This window comes from Grammomys surdaster, unplaced genomic scaffold, assembly GCF_004785775.1.
Source record: "Grammomys surdaster isolate TR1022 unplaced genomic scaffold, NIH_TR_1.0 134, whole genome shotgun sequence".
NCBI classification, from domain to species: Eukaryota; Metazoa; Chordata; class Mammalia; order Rodentia; family Muridae; genus Grammomys; species Grammomys surdaster.
Genome location: NW_021604592.1, coordinates 9918634 through 9937670, shown reverse-complemented (window position 1 = coordinate 9937670; position 19037 = coordinate 9918634). Strand labels below are relative to the sequence as shown.

At 46.6% G+C, this 19037-nt stretch overlaps 1 protein-coding gene across 2 annotated transcripts in view; it reads right to left on the bottom strand.

Moving 5' to 3' along the window:
• Positions 1-16784, bottom strand: part of Cpa5 (carboxypeptidase A5) — an 18738-nt gene extending 1954 nt beyond the window's left edge. The window contains exons 1-9 of one of the 2 annotated variants that reach the window (XM_028762635.1): positions 16354-16784; positions 15219-15430; positions 14015-14096; positions 12864-12998; positions 6151-6249; positions 4715-4816; positions 3489-3590; positions 3226-3336; positions 2701-2791 (exon numbers count right to left, since the gene is read on the bottom strand). In XM_028762635.1, coding sequence (XP_028618468.1) covers positions 2701-2791; positions 3226-3336; positions 3489-3590; positions 4715-4816; positions 6151-6249; positions 12864-12998; positions 14015-14096; positions 15219-15334 — 838 coding nt within the window. In that variant the 5' untranslated portion in view covers positions 15335-15430; positions 16354-16784. Of the gene's footprint in view, positions 1-2700; positions 2792-3225; positions 3337-3488; positions 3591-4714; positions 4817-6150; positions 6250-12863; positions 12999-14014; positions 14097-15218; positions 15431-16353 lie in introns of those variants that run through there. The other variant, XM_028762636.1, reaches the window with a different exon arrangement.
• Between the last annotated feature and the right edge of the window lie 2253 nt (positions 16785-19037).

Here is a 19037-nt window from a genome sequence, read left to right as displayed (position 1 = left end):
AAGAAAAGAAAGAAGAAGGATGATGCATTCTCTTTTGTCTGTGTAACTGAAGCAAAATCTTCAGAAGCCCCTCTGTCACCACTGGAAGAGAGGTGCCATTGAGAGCAAGCTGGCCACATGGGACTTTGTGCACAAGATAAACTCTGTGTTAGGCCATGTTTATTGTTGGATTTCTTCTCCTTATACATCAGGATGAAGAAGGGAGCCACTGACTCAGCAACTCTGTGGGTTTTTCAGGGAGCGCCCCTTGCTCATGCTTTGGGTTAAGTCCTGACTGTGATTCCATCCAAGAGGCAGGCCTGCCTGGAAAGATGCATTCAGAGGCAACCTGAGCCTTCTCTTCCAATTCCAGCCTCACCTAGTAAGCAGCAACCCTGTAGCTAGCTCTTTGGGGGTCCATTGCTGGTCAGGGGCTCAGATGCAATATCTGCTCAAGCTTTGCCCCAGCCAGAGCCCTAGAAGCCCATGGAGTTGTGCACCAGGGGAAACCAAGATGGATCCCCAGAGTTGCTTGAGGCTGATCTGAGAATCACAGAAGAGGCTTTTGAGAATTTTTCTCAGGGAACCTACTTGGGAGAGAATGCAGAGAGGAGTTGAGTGTATGGTAAGTGCTCTAATGACTCAGCTTTACCGCCAGGCCTGTGCTGCCCTTTCTCTGTTTCTCGGAAGTTGAGCTTGTTGCTTCTCTTAGATGCTCTACCTACTTTCTTCCTTCCCCTGGAGCCATGTCATACAGTGCTGGTCAAGATTTGTGGGTTAGCAACTCGTAGGGAGAGGAAAAACATTCCTCCTTCTTTCTCCCCTTCCACCTCCCCAAAATGACTGCTTTATGGCGAGAGCTTCCTCAACTTCTGAAGCTTTGAGAGGGTACTCCAGCAACCTTCCTGTCTCCCCCCCCCCCCCCCCCCCACCCCGCCCCAGCCAAGAGCAGACTACTGCAAACTAATCCTTCCCTGTAGTTCAGGTGAGGGAGGCACAGTGCTTTGCGGGGAGGGTCTCCAGGCTACCCACCATACAATAAGTAAGAAAATATGAATACCATAAACTAGGTCTTCCTGCCTGAGTCCCTTGTTATTCCTGACCCCGGGCAGCCCAAGGGCCATTCTGTCGGCAAAGAGCACATCCCCCTCTTGGTTGGGTGGTCCTTGCCTAAGGCTGGGGACCCTGGCTAGAAGGGAGAGCGCAGCAGCCCCTCAGGCTGGCAGAGGCTAATCTCACAGTGGCCTTGTTTGTTGTGTCTGTTGAGCTTCTGCACCTGCTCCACTTGATGAATGACAAACAGCAACAGATGAGCAGAGTGGGATGCTGAAAGCTTTGTCTGTGTTTGCAGCCCACGCAGGCAAGAGCCGTTCCCCTGCCAACGGCCAGGTGGCTGTGCCCAAATATGGAGAAACACTTCAGGCCATTAGTTCTGGTTTGAGCTAAGCAGAATAAACCAATCTTCCCCTGACCAAATGGGAATTAGCTGCTGCCTCTCTGACGTCCACAGTCAAGGTCCTCTGAGTCTGCCTGCCTTACAAGTACCTACTAATGGATTCATTAGCTGTTTGTTTTTCCTCCCCTAAAAATGTAATTTGTAGCAAGGGGAAATCTCCGAAAGTACATGGTGAATTATTAAAGCACTAATCTTTGGGTATTGGGATTATGGGAGCTTTTCTACCCCTTTGGGCTCCTCTGCCCCAATAATTGTTTTTTCTCCATTGTATATCCACAGATTTACTTATTTGTTCACAGAGAAACCCACAAATGTTATTTTCTTTAAGACAGGATTTATCTACCTCTAAACTGGGCTGCCTCAGGATTTGTGAGTCTTCTCAGGCCTTAGATCCATGATTGTCCACCTAGGTCAACCCTGGTCAATTGGGAGGCAGACAGGTCTAATTTTACACAGCCATGATCCCTTGCGACAGTGGTTCTCACATGGCCCTGATCCTCAGACCCCTACCGCCACATGACCTGGGGGCTTTGCTCTCCATCCTTTACAAATTTCCTTATTTTTCATCATGAACGACCTCCAAGAAGCCAGATTTACAAAGCCACAGACACCTAGATATAGAATGTTCTACCAATAGCTTGACCATCGAGTTATGGATCTGTTTGTTAACCGCAGGGGCTTGGTTTCCCTTGGAGAGCCAACCCTTGTCTCCACTGTGGAATACAGAAATCACATCTGGGGCTGAGGCTGAGTGTATACTGTTGACTATCCTGATTGGTCCTGGAATCCCACCCATCCAATGGCTGATTAGCTGGGATCCAGGTTATGTCCTCTGGGTTTCCCTATCTAATCTCTGTGCCTTTGTCATGTGTATGAAAGAGAGACAATCAGAAAAGATCATCAAGAAACCAAGCCAGCCATGGATGGTATGAGAATGAGCTACCCTCCTTGAGCCTTTCTCTGCCATGTTCAGGATCTGATACTTGCAATGCGTCTTCATTTTAATATCTAAGGGTTCCCTTAAATGTCCCCATGAAGGCTTAGCATACAGATCTATGTATCACACGTGCAACCTCACCTACATCCCACACTCAGGCTTAGCTATGTGCTCATCTGACCCTGGTCATGTCACACATAGATTAGCCAATGATGTTGTCCATGCCTCCCAGTGTATGAGTCAACAAACTCTGATGGTACGGGAGGACTTACCGAAGACCAACCACTCCTCCTCAAGTCCCGCCCCTGGATGCAACAGGCTGCCATACCTCCGAAGCCTGTCTTCCAATTCCTGTTGAGGTCCACGCCAATACAGACGATGCCGGGTTGACTTGACTTGTTTTTTCTCCACAAGCGATTCTGAAAAAACCCAGGTCAGTCAGCCTTATTAATTGAGCCCACCTCCAGAGATGGGAGAGCTGACCTCCTGGCCCATGAAAGGAGGAAGGGGTCCTAGTGGGGCAGGAAGGAGCAAAAGGAGGGAGCTCCTGGGGACAGGAGGGGCTGATATGGTGGAGCTGAACCAGTTGGTGAACAGATTGGATCTGTGGTTCAGGTAAGGAATGGTGAGAAGTCTAATCGTAGGTGGTAGAAGCTTCCTTGGGCAGCGGGCAGGTTGTTGGGCAAGATGGTTTTAATCTCATAGTTTGAATACCTCAACAGCCCCCTTTTTGCCAGCCAGGCTATCTGCAGAAAGCTCCTGAAGAAGCCAGCTCCAGAGGCCACCATGACATTTCTCTATCCCAATACATAACTCCAGATGACCATTATTGAGGACCCTCAGCTACCCTTACCATGCTATGAGTAAAAGCAAAGCCATCGGGGTTGGTGACAATCTCTATGAAAATGTCCATAGTGTTCAATATTTTCTTCAAGACATGGTCTTTGCCGTATGCATTGACAATCTGCAAGAGAGGGTGACAGGAGGCGGTCCTTGCCAGGTATCCCTCAGAAGTGCAGCAGGACTCTAAAACAGCCCAGTGGCCACAGGAAGGGGTGGCACTGGGTCATCAAATGTATCCCTGAGGCTATTCCTCAGCTGCCATTCCCAGCTGACCTTCTGTGAGATCCAGATGCCAGTGGCATGAGTAATCCACTCTCGGGAATGAATCCCAGTGTCGATCCAGATAGCCGTGCGATTTGGACCTCCAGTGCTGAACTGGAGAAAAGGATCAGACCACAAAGGTGTGATCAAGACAGCCATGGTGCTGTCCCTCAAAGACACATCTTTATGGTCTGGAATGAATCTGTATGTCAGAGTACTTAACCAGAGACAAGGAGGACATGCTGGTTTACCTATGTACATATGAAGTTTGAACACATAGCCTTTGCCTTACAGTGCTATTCTTGGAAGGCAAAGTCACCCAACCTGAAGTATAGAATTACTCAAGACTGAAAGTATCTTAAGATTTGTGCCTCTCACACTTCTCTGGGCACATGTGTCTCATGAAAATATTAAACAATATGCAGGTTATGGTGTAGTGGATCTAGGAAGGGGTGCAGAGTTTGCATTTCTAATGCATGGGCTTTCGGGTGATGAGGGTCTCCTGATGTACAAAGCCACACTTTGAGGAGCAAAGACTTAGTAATATCTGGTGAGAGATCAAAGTAGAAGCAAGTTCAGTCATGGCAAAATTAGGCAAGGCTACATGACTGTTCAGAAGCACCGGAGCCCTGTGAGTGCTCAGTACCTATCCCCCTTGACAACTGATGCTGGGTACTCATATGGCTCACACTCTGGAGCACAGGCAATGGATTGATTCTTTTCTGGGGCTTGTGCTATTACATCCTGCTTCTATCATAACCAAGGGCACTACAGTGACCGCATTTGTTCACGCTGTGTTCAGTGGCCCCCATGAAGGGCTGGAAGGTTTCTCCAGAGCTACATGCCCATCTATGGGGCTGTCTAAGGCAGATGACCTCAGTCGCTGTCAAATGAACCCTACATGCACCTCTGTTCTCACTTAGCAGGTGAAGCAAGTTTGACAACAGGAAGGGCACTGACTCACCCACACTCACCCTGAACTGAGGTGACAACTGACGATCCACAGCCCTGTCTCTTTAGCACCTTCCACTACTTCCTGCCCAGGTCACCACACTGCCACCTGTCCATACTTACAAGGGTGAGTCCCTGACGACACAAGCTCATGGATCTGGTAGCACAGGATACAGACATCTATCTTCTCTAGCCAGAAACTCCTGCCCAGCTGCTTAACAATGAGCTCAATATTCGGGTAAAGATGCTCACTGTGTAGTCTACTGCCTGACTCAGTAGGCTCTTACCTTCAGGACAAGAATGGACCGATTTTCAAAGCTCTTGCCAATGTTAATTTTGGAGACAAGATTAGAATGTTCAGCTACAAAGCTGTCGATCCAACTATATATCTGAAAATGAAAATAAAGTCTTATCGGACTGGGAGTTTAAGAGGGAGAGGATGAGCCCAAGCATGTCAGCAAATGGGGTTCATTCATCCACCCCCACTTTCTTCATTGCTTCCTACCTCCCCTGGGAGTCTAAAGGAATACAGATCAAGAATTACAAATCCTAAAGATAGCCTCAGAGCTAAAGGACATCAAGTTGTGGCCTGGTAAGAACGCCAGGCTCCTTGTGTCCATGCAGAACTACACATTCACCTCACCTGAGAGAACAGCATGTAATTGAGCTCACTCAACTCCTACAGCTGCCTGTGATACCTCATGTCTGTAAGCCCAGTCCTTGGGAGCCAGAGGCAGGAGGACCTGCATTTCAAACCAGCCTGGGCTTCATAGGAAGATCTGTCTAAAAAAATAATAATAATAAATAAATCCCTAGACATGACCGACATGAGTTTCTCTGTTGAAATTCATTCTCTTGCCTTCACCCTGTGGTCTGTTTATCCATTTAACAGATCTCATAAACTGTGGAGTGCTGGTTTATGTCGTTTTCACTCCTTCTAGACGTAGCAGCTTGAAAGGAAGGGTAGTGTTTTATTTATTGTTGACATCAATAACAGTGACAGTCTATATTAGTTCATTTTCTTGTCATATATATATATATATATATATCAATGAATAAACATTAGAAAGAAAATGGATTCTCCATTACAGGTCTTGGGAAATGAGAAGATTGATGGAGTAGGCAATATCAATAATGTCATGTCCTTTAACAGACAAATGAGGCCTTTTCTTTGGGTTTCTCTCTGGAGTGGAAGTTCCTGTTCTCTTAAACACGGTGACTATCACTAACATCTAGCTGGGTGTCAGTACATCATACATTTTTGCCATGTAAAAGCAACTGCTTATTTCCATGAGCATGGCTTCTCATTGTTCCTGGACTGATGCCACTCATGCCTTCAAGAATCCACAGCTGGGGCCACAGAACACCAGGACTGGTCACAAGGAGATCAATGAGTCACTTAGTCAGGGATGGGCTATGAAGGCGGCCTCCACCTCCTTTGTTCTGGCTATAATAGATCCGCACCTTAATGTGCCAACCAAAGAGCCATTTCGTAGACTCTGAGCCCACCTAGGTGTACTTCTGAGCTGTTGCTCCCGCTATCTGATTCTGGACCCCTTGGGCTATCTCCCACCAAACATCCCTTTGCCTTTGTCTCTTCTCTGTTCTCTCCTATGTTTATAATCTCTATAGTTTCAGAATCCTTCGCTGGTCTCTGCCTGGTCCTTGCAATCCCCAAAGGTTCAGAAGCCTTATTGTCTAGATCTTGCCCAGATGGACCTGCCTCATCCAGAGTATGATAAGAGGAGTAGCTGAAGCTGTTGGTACTGCGCTCCAGCCTGCGGGACTTCGCCATGGCGTCTCTCTCTTCATCCAGTAGCACCTAGCAGATAGGAAAACACATTGGAAAGGCAGAAGTGGGCTTTGGACCCACAGCATTGACACCAGAGGGAGTGAACCACCATGATCGTGTGCAACAGAGGATATATGTGGTTGAAGGGTGACTCTTCATGTACCGACATCCATGCTAACATTGCCCGAATGAGCACAGGACCCATCAGTTAGGAGAGACAGATTTTAAGTCCATCTCTGCTCCCAACTTATGATAGAACTTACTGTAGCCCTGGTTTGCTCAGCTTAAGAATTAGAGCAACAGTCTGTGTTGTACTGCCTCACAGGATAAAATGTAGTGATAGATATGAAGGTATATAAAGAAAGATGACCATGGGTTCCTGCCAATGTTGTTTTGGTACTTTAAAAACTGAACAATGGATGCTGACCACCCTGGGGGAGCAGATGACGGCTTTGACTCCCAACATCAACTCCTCTTCCAGGAAGAAGCTTAGACAACTGCTATCCAAGCCATTTCAGAAAGCCAGATATGGACAAAGCCATCCCAAACCATGATGAGTGTGTGAATATTCTCACCATGTTAACTGCCTGCCAGATACAGCACATGAGTCAGAAGCAACTTGCTTGACAGATGGTTTGCTGTTGGCATTTAGTCTTCATGTAAAGCTTCCCACTGACCACAGGAAGGGAGGACAGTGAAGTGCCTGGGTTGAGGTGACTATTGATGGCTCACACTACCCCCCTGCTGAAATCACTGCTGGGACACTTTTCCCAGCTTAGGTCAGAGTGCGATAGGCAGGTCCAGGATTGACACTGATTATGCAGAGTGAAAAGCTCCTAAGCCCTTCTGCCTGAGGATGTCAACCAACGTCCTCATCCACTCAAAGGGACCTTTCCTTAAGCTCTGGGTCACAGTTTGGATATTGCCTTATTTGGGGACCAGTACCCTTTGGTCTGTGGTATCTTTATTCTCATGTTCTCTCTCACTTGATCTGGTCATCTGACCAGATTCCAGGGAAGGAATTAACTAGTGGTGTTTTAGAGATAAAACAGATTGGATAGTGACAGCTCTTCAATGCATAGCTAAGAAGTGGCAGAGACGAGATAAAAAGCAGATCTTCCTGTTCCCAGCACTGAATTCCTCGAGCCTAGCAATAATAACATATACACACAAGATATGCATATTTGTGTGTGTGTGTGTGTATAAATAATACAGATAAAGAGAGGAACCAGAAGTATGCAGAATGTTAACAACTGAAAACTCTATCATATTATTCTTGCAATTAAAAAGTTTCTTCAAGTCATGAAAATCAAGTACCCTCAAGCACAGGAAAACAAGACATTAAAATGCCAAAAATAAATATAACAAAATGCTAATGGCGCCTGTTCGAATAAGATTAGAATTTTGAACATTTCCCCCTATACTCTCGTCTTACGTTTTGGCAGCATGCTTGTCCTACTTGAGCGAGCAAGGGCTTTTAAGTGAATAAATAAATAAATAATACCAGAACTAAACCTTTCGTGGCTAATGTGAAGTGCCAGCTGCAGTGTCTTCGGTCCTTGGGGCTGGGGGAGAAAGAGGGTCCCCACCCGCTGCTGTGCACGAGGTGACTTGCCCAGTAACTCATTCTTCCCCAAGGGCCCTGTCCACTTGTTCACGACTCTCAACTTCATAGATTACAAATTTAAAAACGGAACTAGAAATCAATGTCTGCGGCTCAAAGGACTTCATGTCTCAGCACCAAGTACACGTTCAGTAATTATAATTGGCCATGTTTCTAGCTAGGCTGGTCTAGCTTGGGGCTTTGCATTTGAGTAAAGCCAGAATGACTGTGTATGTCAGGCATAGCTGGAGAAGGCCTTGTCCTTGAGGGTCACTCTCAAATACCACCCTGGGAAGCTCTCACAAAAGGAATGTATCTTCTTCCCAGGAAATCCACCTAAATCTCCCCAGCCCACTGTGACCAATGTGTGTCTGTCACTGAGGGCTGGCACAACCAGCTGTGATGAGCAGCTGTGAGCAGGCTGACAACTGGCTGACAACTGGCTGACAACTGGGTCTAGGCAGGCCTAGTCTTGCCCTGCACCCAGTAGAATGAAGTTACAAGAGGTTAAACGTCCCAAGATGTAGTGGGGCTTCAGTAGGGGCTAGATGATTAGGGGTGAGGGAGGAGAACTGGGAAGAAAGCCGTAGATGGCCCAGTTCTTGCAGCATGGCCAGAGACAGCCATAGGAAACAACTTTGAGAAGTTGAACAGTCTTTGTTCTAGAAATCAGGTTGGAGGTAAACAGGAGGTTGGCACCAAGTTGCAAATGTCTTTCCAAACCTCCTCCCAGTCCCATGAATGGATAGGACACCCTCCTAGGAGCTGGGAATCCTCCGTCCTCGCAGCTGGACCTCAATTCCAGGAACATTAATCTACCCTGGCCTGAAAACCACACAGATGTTTGCTCCCTTCTGGGGGTGAGGGAAGAGGATAGGAGCAGAGAATGGGGCCTCGAATGGGTTCAGGATGTCAAGCAGTGCTCTCAGGCTCCTCAAGGGAGAAAACAGAATGAGAAGCTCAGAAGTCAGCCATTTACCTTCCCGGAGGCCAGTAACTGCTCTGGACAGTGAGAGCTGGATGTGAATTCACTCATTACAGGGATGAGGAAGGGTGAGACTTTAGGCAGAAAGCAGCACCCCTGCGATGAAGCAAAGCAGCAGCCCAGGACTCCAAAGGTGGAGCTGAGGCCTAGAGAATGCCTGATCTCCTTACAGCCTCGCTCCAACCACAGACCGCCACAAACTCAGCACATGGTGGGGAGCTGTGTGCTTTCAGCAGGCTGGTCTCCGGTTTTCTTTTCTAGAACTAATGTTTGCTACGTAAACCCCATTTCTGGAAAGTGCTACCAACCAGGTATTTTCAAAATGGAGCCCCTCGGCAGTTGGAGCTGAACCTTTGGGCAATGAAACCCAAATTCAAACACCACATACAACCAACCTTCTTGACTGCTGAGGTGATAGATGGTATAAAACAGTTGGTGCCTGGGTCAGGGCTGTCTCAGATGACACACTAATACGATTACTAACCTGGGCTCTGCCTCAGTTTCCCCAGAGGAAAGACATCACTGAATTGCACCCCAAAAGATGTGCGATTAGAGCCCAAGTGGACTAGGTGTACCTGTGCTTTGTCCAGGGCCCTTTTGGGGACGTGAGGGGCAGATAGCCTGCCAAAGGGGATGATGGGAGCGCCAAACACATAAAAAGTCAGTATTTCTAGTTTTGTTTTAGAAGGAAGCAGAGAGATGGATGGTAGCTAGAGAGGGAATCAGAAAGATTTTTTTTTTTCCCAGATCGGCTCAGTAACTGCCTATTTGTATGCTGATGTGGACCAGCCCACAGAGAGGGGAGTTGGTGAAGCGGTATTCATGCTAAATTGTATTCCTCTCTGGATGGTCAGAGCACGGGTGATTTTTGTTTTCTTCTTGTGCTTTTCTCCTGTTTTCCAAATTATCTAACATGAATATTTATTAATTTTGTAATCAGAAAAAAGCCATTAAAATCCCAAGCACTGATTGCTCAAGTGAAGCCTTTCCGTAGTGACTCATCCCAGGGAGGGGGAAAAACACTGAAGGACTGAAAAGAACGGAGAGGTGAAGAAAAATTAAATGCAAATCAAGCACCCTCAGAATCAGATAATTTCTTGCCTGGCCCACTGCAATTTCCCGACCAACCTCCTGCCTGTCAGTCTCCCAGGCCCTGTCCCCAGCTCAGCACAAGCTCAGTAAGAGCAGTGTTTGAGAAACACAAATCTGGTGGTGTAAAAGACCTTTCTAAGTCTTCCCTCTGCTCATTTCATGAGGCAGAAGATACCCTTTACAAGGACCCCAGTCCCATCATCAAATCCGGGTGGGGGCCTTCTTCTCCTAAAGCCCCCCCCCCACTTCCCTGCTTCTCAGCCGCACGCACACATGGGTAATTACTGCTTCACAGAGCTGGTGACGTGCAGTGCCTCTGGTATTCGCTCCCATAGCAACCTGTGCGCACTCCATCAGGGCACTCACCCACTCCACGGTAATCACGCATTTACTCCCCTCCTTCCCATCCCCCACCCCATCCCACTCTCTCTAGCTCTCCTGGATACAGCCCGTGTTTGGTGGGCTTGTTTCTGTTTTCAGTTTCTGTGTTTCCAAGCGCCTTGCCCAACACTCAGCACACAGTAGGCGTGCGCAAGCTTGTGTATGTGTGTGTGTGTGTTTGTGTGTGTATGTGTGTGTGTTTGTGTGTGTGTGTGTGCACGAGTGTACTTGGTAGGTGTTGTGCATGGAGTACAGCTGTCTTTCTAAGTACTCCCAGATGCAGAGGTAGAAAAGGAAAATACAGGTCCCCTCCTCAAAATTCTTCCTCTGGACAAAATCCAAAACCACCAGCTAAGTTTTCCATGATTGACTGTGCCTGGCCCTCACTGCCAAACTCACTCCTTTTTCTTTGCCTTCTCATATATATTAATTCAGCTAACATTTATTGAGTCCTAAACCAAGGCCAGAGGTGCTCAGATGAGTGAGAGCAAAACAGAATCTAGGAAAGACCAATGTATCCATAAGGACCCCTGCACATGTCAGCCCTGGACACCTTGACCATCACTCAAGCTACCTTTATTGAAGGCTCACTATGAGGGACACAGCTAGTACTACAGCTGAGCCTGTGTGCCCTTAGCTCAAATACGCTTGCTCTGCATCAGCCCGGGTGTGCAAAGCTCCTTCTAGTCTTGTCAGTGCTTCTGAGCCTCTCTGACCTGCACCCCTCCCCCGCTGTCACCACAAATCAACCAAGAACAACAGCCTCTCCCCACCCCTGGCGCCCTCAAAGCCACAGAATGACCTCGAGGAGGGCAGCCCGGACTTAATGTTTTGCAGATTGCACGTTGGAGATTTGCTTGCAGAAAGTTAGAGCAGAAAGTTCAGGCATTTTCCAGGGAAGGAGTGACAACTCCCACAGGAGTTCAGGCTCGGGACTTCAGGAAAGGCTCTCTCTAAGAGGAGACAGTGAGGGATGCTCAGGGGATGTCCCCGACGTGCAGTAATCAACAAAGTTTGTTGAGACTTCTGAGTATCTGTTTGCCAAATGCTGCTGGGTTCCCAGGGCTGGCTCAGCAGAAGCAGGGGAATGGGAACTTCAAAACAGAGGCATGGGCTAAAAATGAGAACTCCGTTCTGTCCTTTTGATGTGGTAGCCTCCTTTGTCTGTGTGAGTTTCCCCATTTTTGTTTGTGGGGGATTTAATTAGAGAAACATCCCACCCCCACATGTTGAGCGGGAAAACAGATGTGTCTGTGGAGGATAAAGGACTTTGAATGGGACTCAGTGCCCCAGCCCTGGGCTGCCCTGGGAAAGGAATGTTGCCTAATGCGTTGATCCCTTGGCATGCGGTGTCAAGTGTGTGCGTGTTGAGAGGCTCCCTGTTCCCACACTCTGAGCCCTTAGAGGAGATTAGTGCAAGCAGCATGGTTAGGAATGAGTCTCTGTGGAGACAATTCTACAGGTACAAAGGCAACCACAGAATCTGCACAAGGATGCAGCCTGGGAGCCTTAACATCTGCATGGTACCCAAAGATCTGCTATGGAAGAAGGCTGTGCTACCCATACCTCTTTTTCTCTCTGTTATAGGCATGCATGCACATGAGTATCGGGAGTCAATGGCGGGCGTCTTATTCAATCACTCTCTACCTTATTTTTGGAAACAAGGTTTCTCACTGAACCTGTTGTTCTCTGATTATAAACTGGCTAACCAGAAAACTGGATGCTGTCCTCTGGGTCCTAATCTGGGTCTGCCATACTCCCCTAGCTATTGGAAGACTCCCATCTGGGGGAAATGTTTGGAGTCCATGAGGCACAGAGAGGGAAGCAAAGCATGGCAGGGTTGCATGGGGCTTTTTTCTTCCATAGATTTCTCTAGGACTGTATGTCTGAGACAAAGGGACAAGGAGAAGAAGCCATTAGAGAAGCAAAGGAAGCCATCAGAAGGATGCCTTAGAAAGACCAAAATTGTCCCCTCTGTCTCCATTTTTCCTTCTTATTCTTTGCTGATAGCTGCCAACTCTTCCAGAAGAGGCTAAGTCCACAGTTGCTCTACTTCCTGCCTCCGTGAGAAAACTCTTGTCCCAGACTTACATTTTCTCTTAGAAATGTACATTTTTTTCATGTTCTATTTAGTTTGGTTTGGCTTTGCATGTGTTCGTGCGTGCTGTCTTATTTGTTTGCTTTTTGTTTTGAGACAGGCTGTCAGGTACCCTAAACTGGCCTTGAACTTACTACAGAGCTCAGGATGACTTTGAATTTATGATGCCTTTACCCCCCAAGTACTGGAATTACAGCTGTGTGTCACTATGCCCAGTTTTAAGTCTCGTTCTTTGCAGAGTCAAGCACTGAACCCTGGGTCTCATGCATGCCAGGCAAAGTCTAACAACAGAGCTACATCCCCAAGCCCAGAATGTACAATTTAATTTCTTCTATAACGTATCCATAAACATGCAGCTGCGTACCCACAAGCAAGATGTCTGCTCTTAAGCCTGAGGTTGTCCCCACCCTCCTATGGTATAAACCAACCAAAAGGAAATGTGGGAAGTGAACTCCTCCTCATTATGAGCCAGGGTAGGCTCTCACCTGGATGTCCTTTATCATGACGCTGTAGGCAAGGCCGTGAGACTTCAAATAAGCTTTAACACTGGGTAGTTCAGAGAAGGGAACTCTCATGTCCACGGGGAGGCTAGGTCTGGCTGGGCCACGCCAGAAGTCCACCTTGTTCACAAAGAAAGAAAAAAGAAAGAAACACAGCTGTGTTTATCGACTGTCCTTATACACTCGGTAGGCATCCTGGAGGACTAGGTTTCTTTTATACTTCAAAGGGATCCAGTTCCATAAAAAAAAAAAAAAAAAGAAAGAAAATCCCAGGGTCTACAAACAGGAATAAAGCCCCCTTCACCAAGGTTCCTTCCTCATTTCCTAGTTTATCTCCCTGCTCACTCACTCACTGCACTGCCATCTGGATCCACAGAGCCTAGAGTTCCTACAAGTGAGACTGCCATCACTGGCCATTAGCCCAGACAAGAACCCAGGTGAGGAGAGCGAACAGCACCTCTTCTAGTCCCGAGAGAAGCAGAAGAGGCAAATCGGGAGCCCATGTCCTATATCTGCCTATACATTTGTAAAATGAAGACACTCAGAGAGTGGCGGAATCCCTCATTGAAGGGGACACTTGTACAAATAACTGCAAGCACTCTGGGCCACATCCAGAAAAAGCTGGTTGTTTTACAAGCCCTCAAACAAAAGCCCTCGATTATAATTGTCAAAGAAAATGTTTTCCATTGTGAAAACTTGTAGAGGACAAATGTTCTTGGAAACAGATACTCAGGCTGACAGACACAGACTCAAATACAACACATTTGCCAAGTGAGGCCCTTCCAATTGGAAGGCAGATGTGAGCGGGGGCCCCTATGGTACATGGCACCACTGCAGGGACATCTGCACTTTCCTATGGCTGTAGGACATTGCAGCTGTTTTCAGTGTGTATTCATAATCCCCCATCCATGATAGAAGGGAAAGCTAAAGGAATCACAGCTTACAAAGGCCACCCAACTTTATGGGGACATGTCCCTAACATATGGCAGAGAAGCCAACTTGGGCTTGTCCAGAATCTAGTGATCCTTTTTGGAGACCTTAGGAAGGAAAGTTTGGGATTGGAAGGTGTAAGGGGGCAAGACAAGGAACTGAGGTGCAAGTGAGGCGATGGTAGTGTCCCCAGGAGCAATCCTCACCTTCTGGGGCTTCTGTCTCTCCAGATCCCTGAGAAGTGACAGCTGCTTCTCATTTTTGGCCAGGACTCGAAGAACCTGGTCTCTGGGAAAACATGGGGAGGGTGAAGAAAGTTGTGGAGGCCTCCTGAAATGCTAAGTGGGTTGAAAGAGAGGGAGGACTGAACTGATGAGAAATGGCACATAACAAAGGGATGCAGGAGTGGGCAGATGAATTTAAAGGGGCTGGGGAACCAATGGTAGTTCCTGTGCTACCACCCCCAACCCCTGCCCATGCAAGGGGATATCAGATAACGCCAACCTTGAGGCCAAGGAGCCATGCTTGCTTCCTTCCATGGGGTAGGTGGAAGGTGACAAGGTAGAGTCCCACATCTAGAGCTCCAGGGTCTGAACCTGGGATGCTGCTGGCTCTCGGCCTATCTGGTTCTGGGACCCAGGAGAAGACTCCCTTTCTAAACTGTGCCTCTTCCTTATAGAAAGTCTATAGACGATCTATCTGCCTTCTGGGACACTGGGAAGCCTGGCGTGTATGCTTGAACTTGATGCTTCAAAGAAGGATCACAGCACATCTACTTTTGGTAGGAGTACAGAGTCTAAGAAGGGTTACTCGTCTCCTCAAGAAATTTAGGAGAAATATAAAGCTTCAGCCCTAAAGAAGAACGTGTATAAAATCTATTGCATGCAATTTTCAGAGTTTTTAACTAATTTTTTTAAACTGGCATATATTAATTATACTTGATAATACTTTTTAATATATATATTTTGATCCTATTCACCCCTTCCTCATTTCTCTCTCTTGTCCCCCCACTTCTGATCTTTTTCCTCTTCCCAACCAGTCTCAATTTTAGGGGATCCTCTCAGAGCGCTGAAAACTTAACACAGAGCTTCAGATGTAGAACTTTTAGGTTTAGAGATGGATAGTAACACAGTCAAGATGTCTGGCCTGGCGCGTGAGTGGGAGACCAGGGGATCCGAAGTGGGCTCTGGGTGAGAGCTAAAGCTTTTGTCCGGTCCTACCCAAGAAGACAGACAGACAGACAGACAGACAGACAGACAGACAGACACACACACACACACAGAGAGAGAGAGAGAGAGAGAGAGAGAGAGAGAGAGAGAGAGAGAGAGAGACACGAGAACATAGATCTCCTTCCTCCCAGCCAGCCCTCCCTCCCACCCACCCCCACACCCCCAAGCAGCAGCCACTCACCCTGTGAAATTCACTCGGCCCCAAGCTACAGCCAGGATAAAGTTGCAGAACAGAAGTGTCCGTCTGTCCACAGGGGACAGCCCAGGGCCCCTTCCTCCTCCTTGGGTGCCCCGCATGCCTCTTCCTCCAGGCAAGCTTCAGGTGCTTTCCTCCAGCGTGGGCATGGCCTAGGCTTCACGACGGCGCATCACCTATTGGCCAGTAGGCTGGGCCTGAGAATGGACACGAGACTTTAAGGGAATCTAGCATGTGGTACCCATGGAGCATCAAATCCTCCATCCAGAAAAAGAGGAGTAGATAGTGAACCTAAGCTGTCTCCTCTACACAACTGCTCTTCTGCTCCCCTTCCTTCCATCCGATCACACTGTCACACTGGACATTGGACACAGAGGGCTGTGAGCACCACTGAAGGGTCACAGGACTGAGAGTCAGGATGCTCACTCCCTGTCTAAAGGAACGGGAGCCTTTGAACCTGGTCAAAGTGAACTACCTCAGCAGTCAGGTGGTATTGAAAATACCTTCCTTCCCTTCCTACCTCACAGGAGGCCTGAGGTATTAGATGAGACAGCCTGGATGAACTGGCTTGGTGCAGCCTGTGACTTGTAATATCTTATTATTTTGAAGGCATTAGCCCTTAATCACAGGTCTGTATTCCTGTTGCAATAGGGGAAAATGAAGGGACAGTGTGGCAAAGGGTATATATATTGTATGAGAGAAGAACTTCAGTCAGGACTCCTTGTCTCTGTCAGCAGGCAGTCACTGCTCTACTGAGACAGGTGGAGTAAATTCTGCAGGACCTGAAGGCCGCGAGAGTCTTTTGTATAGTTTTCAACAGACAGCAAAGTCCAATTCTCAGTTCTGCGAAGCCCTGCTCAGTCTCCTTACGGCTTGGGAACAGTACGAATAAAATAGAGGCCACTACACAAAGCAGTCATCTTGTAAGAAGGAAGCAAAAGATGGAGCCTGAACAACACAATGAATCTAACAAAATCTGAAAGAGGTTAAGAAGAATCTGAGCTCACATCCAGTTGTTCTGTCCACAAAGGCCACCTAACTGTCACTAGAGATTCTCAGCAACCCCCCCCCTCCCCACACACACACATACATACCTTCCCACAATGGCCAATTAGCTGGCCATGTGTGGAGAGGGGTCACTCTTCTATTGATAGCTGGCCTGCTCTCCACCCCGCCTGCCTTACTCCATTATTTCATGGGTCAGCTGTTGAGGCACTCCAAACTCTCCTAGAACCCCCAGCTTTGGAAAAACGCTCAGAAAGTAACATTAGCAAACGGCTTAAGGACTTAGAAAAGAAAGCAATTGTACTGCTTTAGTAGCCATGAGAATAAAAGAGAGCGCTGGTAAATAATAGCTCAGAAATTCAGAAGAAAAAAGGTAGGGATGGTACTAGTCGCCGAAAGCACCCAGCATCCTCTTGTTCAAAAGCATCATTTTAAGCCATTAACAATGAGACAACTATTCCTGTACTTGGTTTAGAAATGGAAAATGGAAAGAAAGAGAGAGAGAGAAAGAGAATTAGAGTGAGAACAAGAGCAAGAAAAAAGAAAGAGGAGCGGTTGGGAATTCTGGAGAATTCTACGGCGGCACTTCCAACAGAACGCTTTACGATAATGGAAGCATTCTATCCCGCATCATCTGAGAGGACCATCAACTGGCCCCTTGATACGCCTGAGAAATGTTTGTGTTTTACTCTTATGAATTTAAGTAACCCCATGTAGGGAATGTCTACCATCTCAGACGGCAGAGCTCAATGGGATTTTACCCACCCTCAGAGTAGTATAGCCAATGGCTGAATTTGAAGCAGAAAAACATGTATGTGTTTAAGAAAAATACTTCGCACTGGCTTCTCATTCATAATTAATGGTTCATTAATCATTCACTCAATAAGCAGTCTCCTGGAACATTTATTATGTGCCAAACCCTCGCTGAGCTCTGGGAGTGAAACTGTGTGACATAGTTGTGTCCCTTACATTTCTAATGGGTAAGTTCACAGGAGCACAAAGCAGTGACTGTGCTTATGCTACGGGGCAGGGAAAGGACAGAAAACATGTAGCTGGAAGCATTCTTAAACAAAATTTTGTTGAAAGACTTTTATTTCCTACAGGTAGGCAAGGTTAAACATCCAAACAATCCTGCCCCAAGTGGAACACTCGAGGCACAGAATCCAATCGCTTCCATGATGTCTTTCTCAATACGCCACTGGGGTGCCACAAAAGTAGGTATCTGCAGATCCATACAGTCTTAAAAAGCCATCCAGACAGTTGAGAGGCAAAAAGCCTCCGCACTGGTTCTCAGGGCCCTGACTTCTCCTCAGAGAAGGTGTGCCTCATATCAAAGGAGAGTCTCCATTTGCTCAGAGTCACTCTCCTGAAAATGTTCTTAATTTTAGTTTGATTTCTTTGAAAAGTCTTTGTCCTGCTCTCATTCTTGAAGACGCTTTAATGGATACAAACTCCGCCCGCTCACTGTTTTTCTCTCCACACATTGGAAATAGAACCCACTGTTTTTCTCTCCACACATTGGAAATAGAACCCGCAGGGCTCTGGCTTTTTTTTTTTGCTCTTCGGTCAGTTGGCCTATCTGCTCTGTGCTCCTTGGTAGGTTTTGTTCATTTCTGGTTGCTTTGAAGATCTTGCTTTTCATGGTCTACAGTTTTATTATCATTTGTAACCCCAGGAATGGCAATATGCTTGAACACAGACTTCTGTGTTCTGTCATGCTTGAGACTTCAGTTTCCTGTGTTTGGCTAGTAAATGCTATTTTCAAATTTTCTCACCCATTGTGTTTTTCAAACATTGTCGCCTCTCCAGTCTCCATTACCTCCATCTGGAGCTTTTGATTAGATGGCGGCCTTTTCCTGCCATCCTTTCAGACTTTAAATCATTTTTGTTATAGTCTTACTTCATTGTCTTTCTGGGTTACACATAAAGAGAATTAATTTACATCAAATATTTGTAACTTTCTCCTCAACTGAATTTAACAAGTAATTTAATTGATCAGTTTTACATTTCAAATGCTTAACACATCAATCCTAAAACAAATTTCCCTCACGTCTTGAAGCCTTTGAAATCGAGGCATTGTACAGTTGGGTCACACCTTCTAATAAATGACAGTGGCTTTGAGGGTGCATAAAATTCATGCTGTTTCTTACGATCCAATGCTTTTTAGCATCAATGAAAAGGCATTTACATGTTCATTTGTAATTCTAGTTGCTATATTCTTAAGTTCAGCTAACCAAATTCTTGGTCCTTTCCCTTGAGCTATATGTCCCTATTTTTTTTTAACAGTTACATACATTTATATAGTATACTCTGCTTCCATCTTAACAGACATCTCTGTAATCACCCTGTTTTCTCCCTGAACCTTTTCCTCTTCCCAACCAATCTCTCAGATGGCTGTACCATTAACGAAAATGAAATTACCAGGCAACTCTTGAATGTGTTATCCTCCTGCCTCAGCTCCCAGTAAACTGTTTCCAAGGCCTTAGCCACTAGGACAGCTGTATTTTGGCTTGTTTAAACTTAAATATTCCAGTGTCCAGAGATTCCGTGACATTCCTTTCACCCCCAAGCCTAATAATGGTTACAGAAAATTTAATAAACTGTATTTGACAAAACCAAAAATTATAAATCAGGTTAATGCTGAAGAGAGAGACATTTTAGTCTATCATGCTTAAGACAATAAAATGCTATTGAGACAAATAGATTGGACCAAGCACGGACATAAGCCCGAGCACACTTGGAACCATCCCACTTTCAGACATGGCCCATCGGATCAATGTCGAGCAGACAGACCAGACA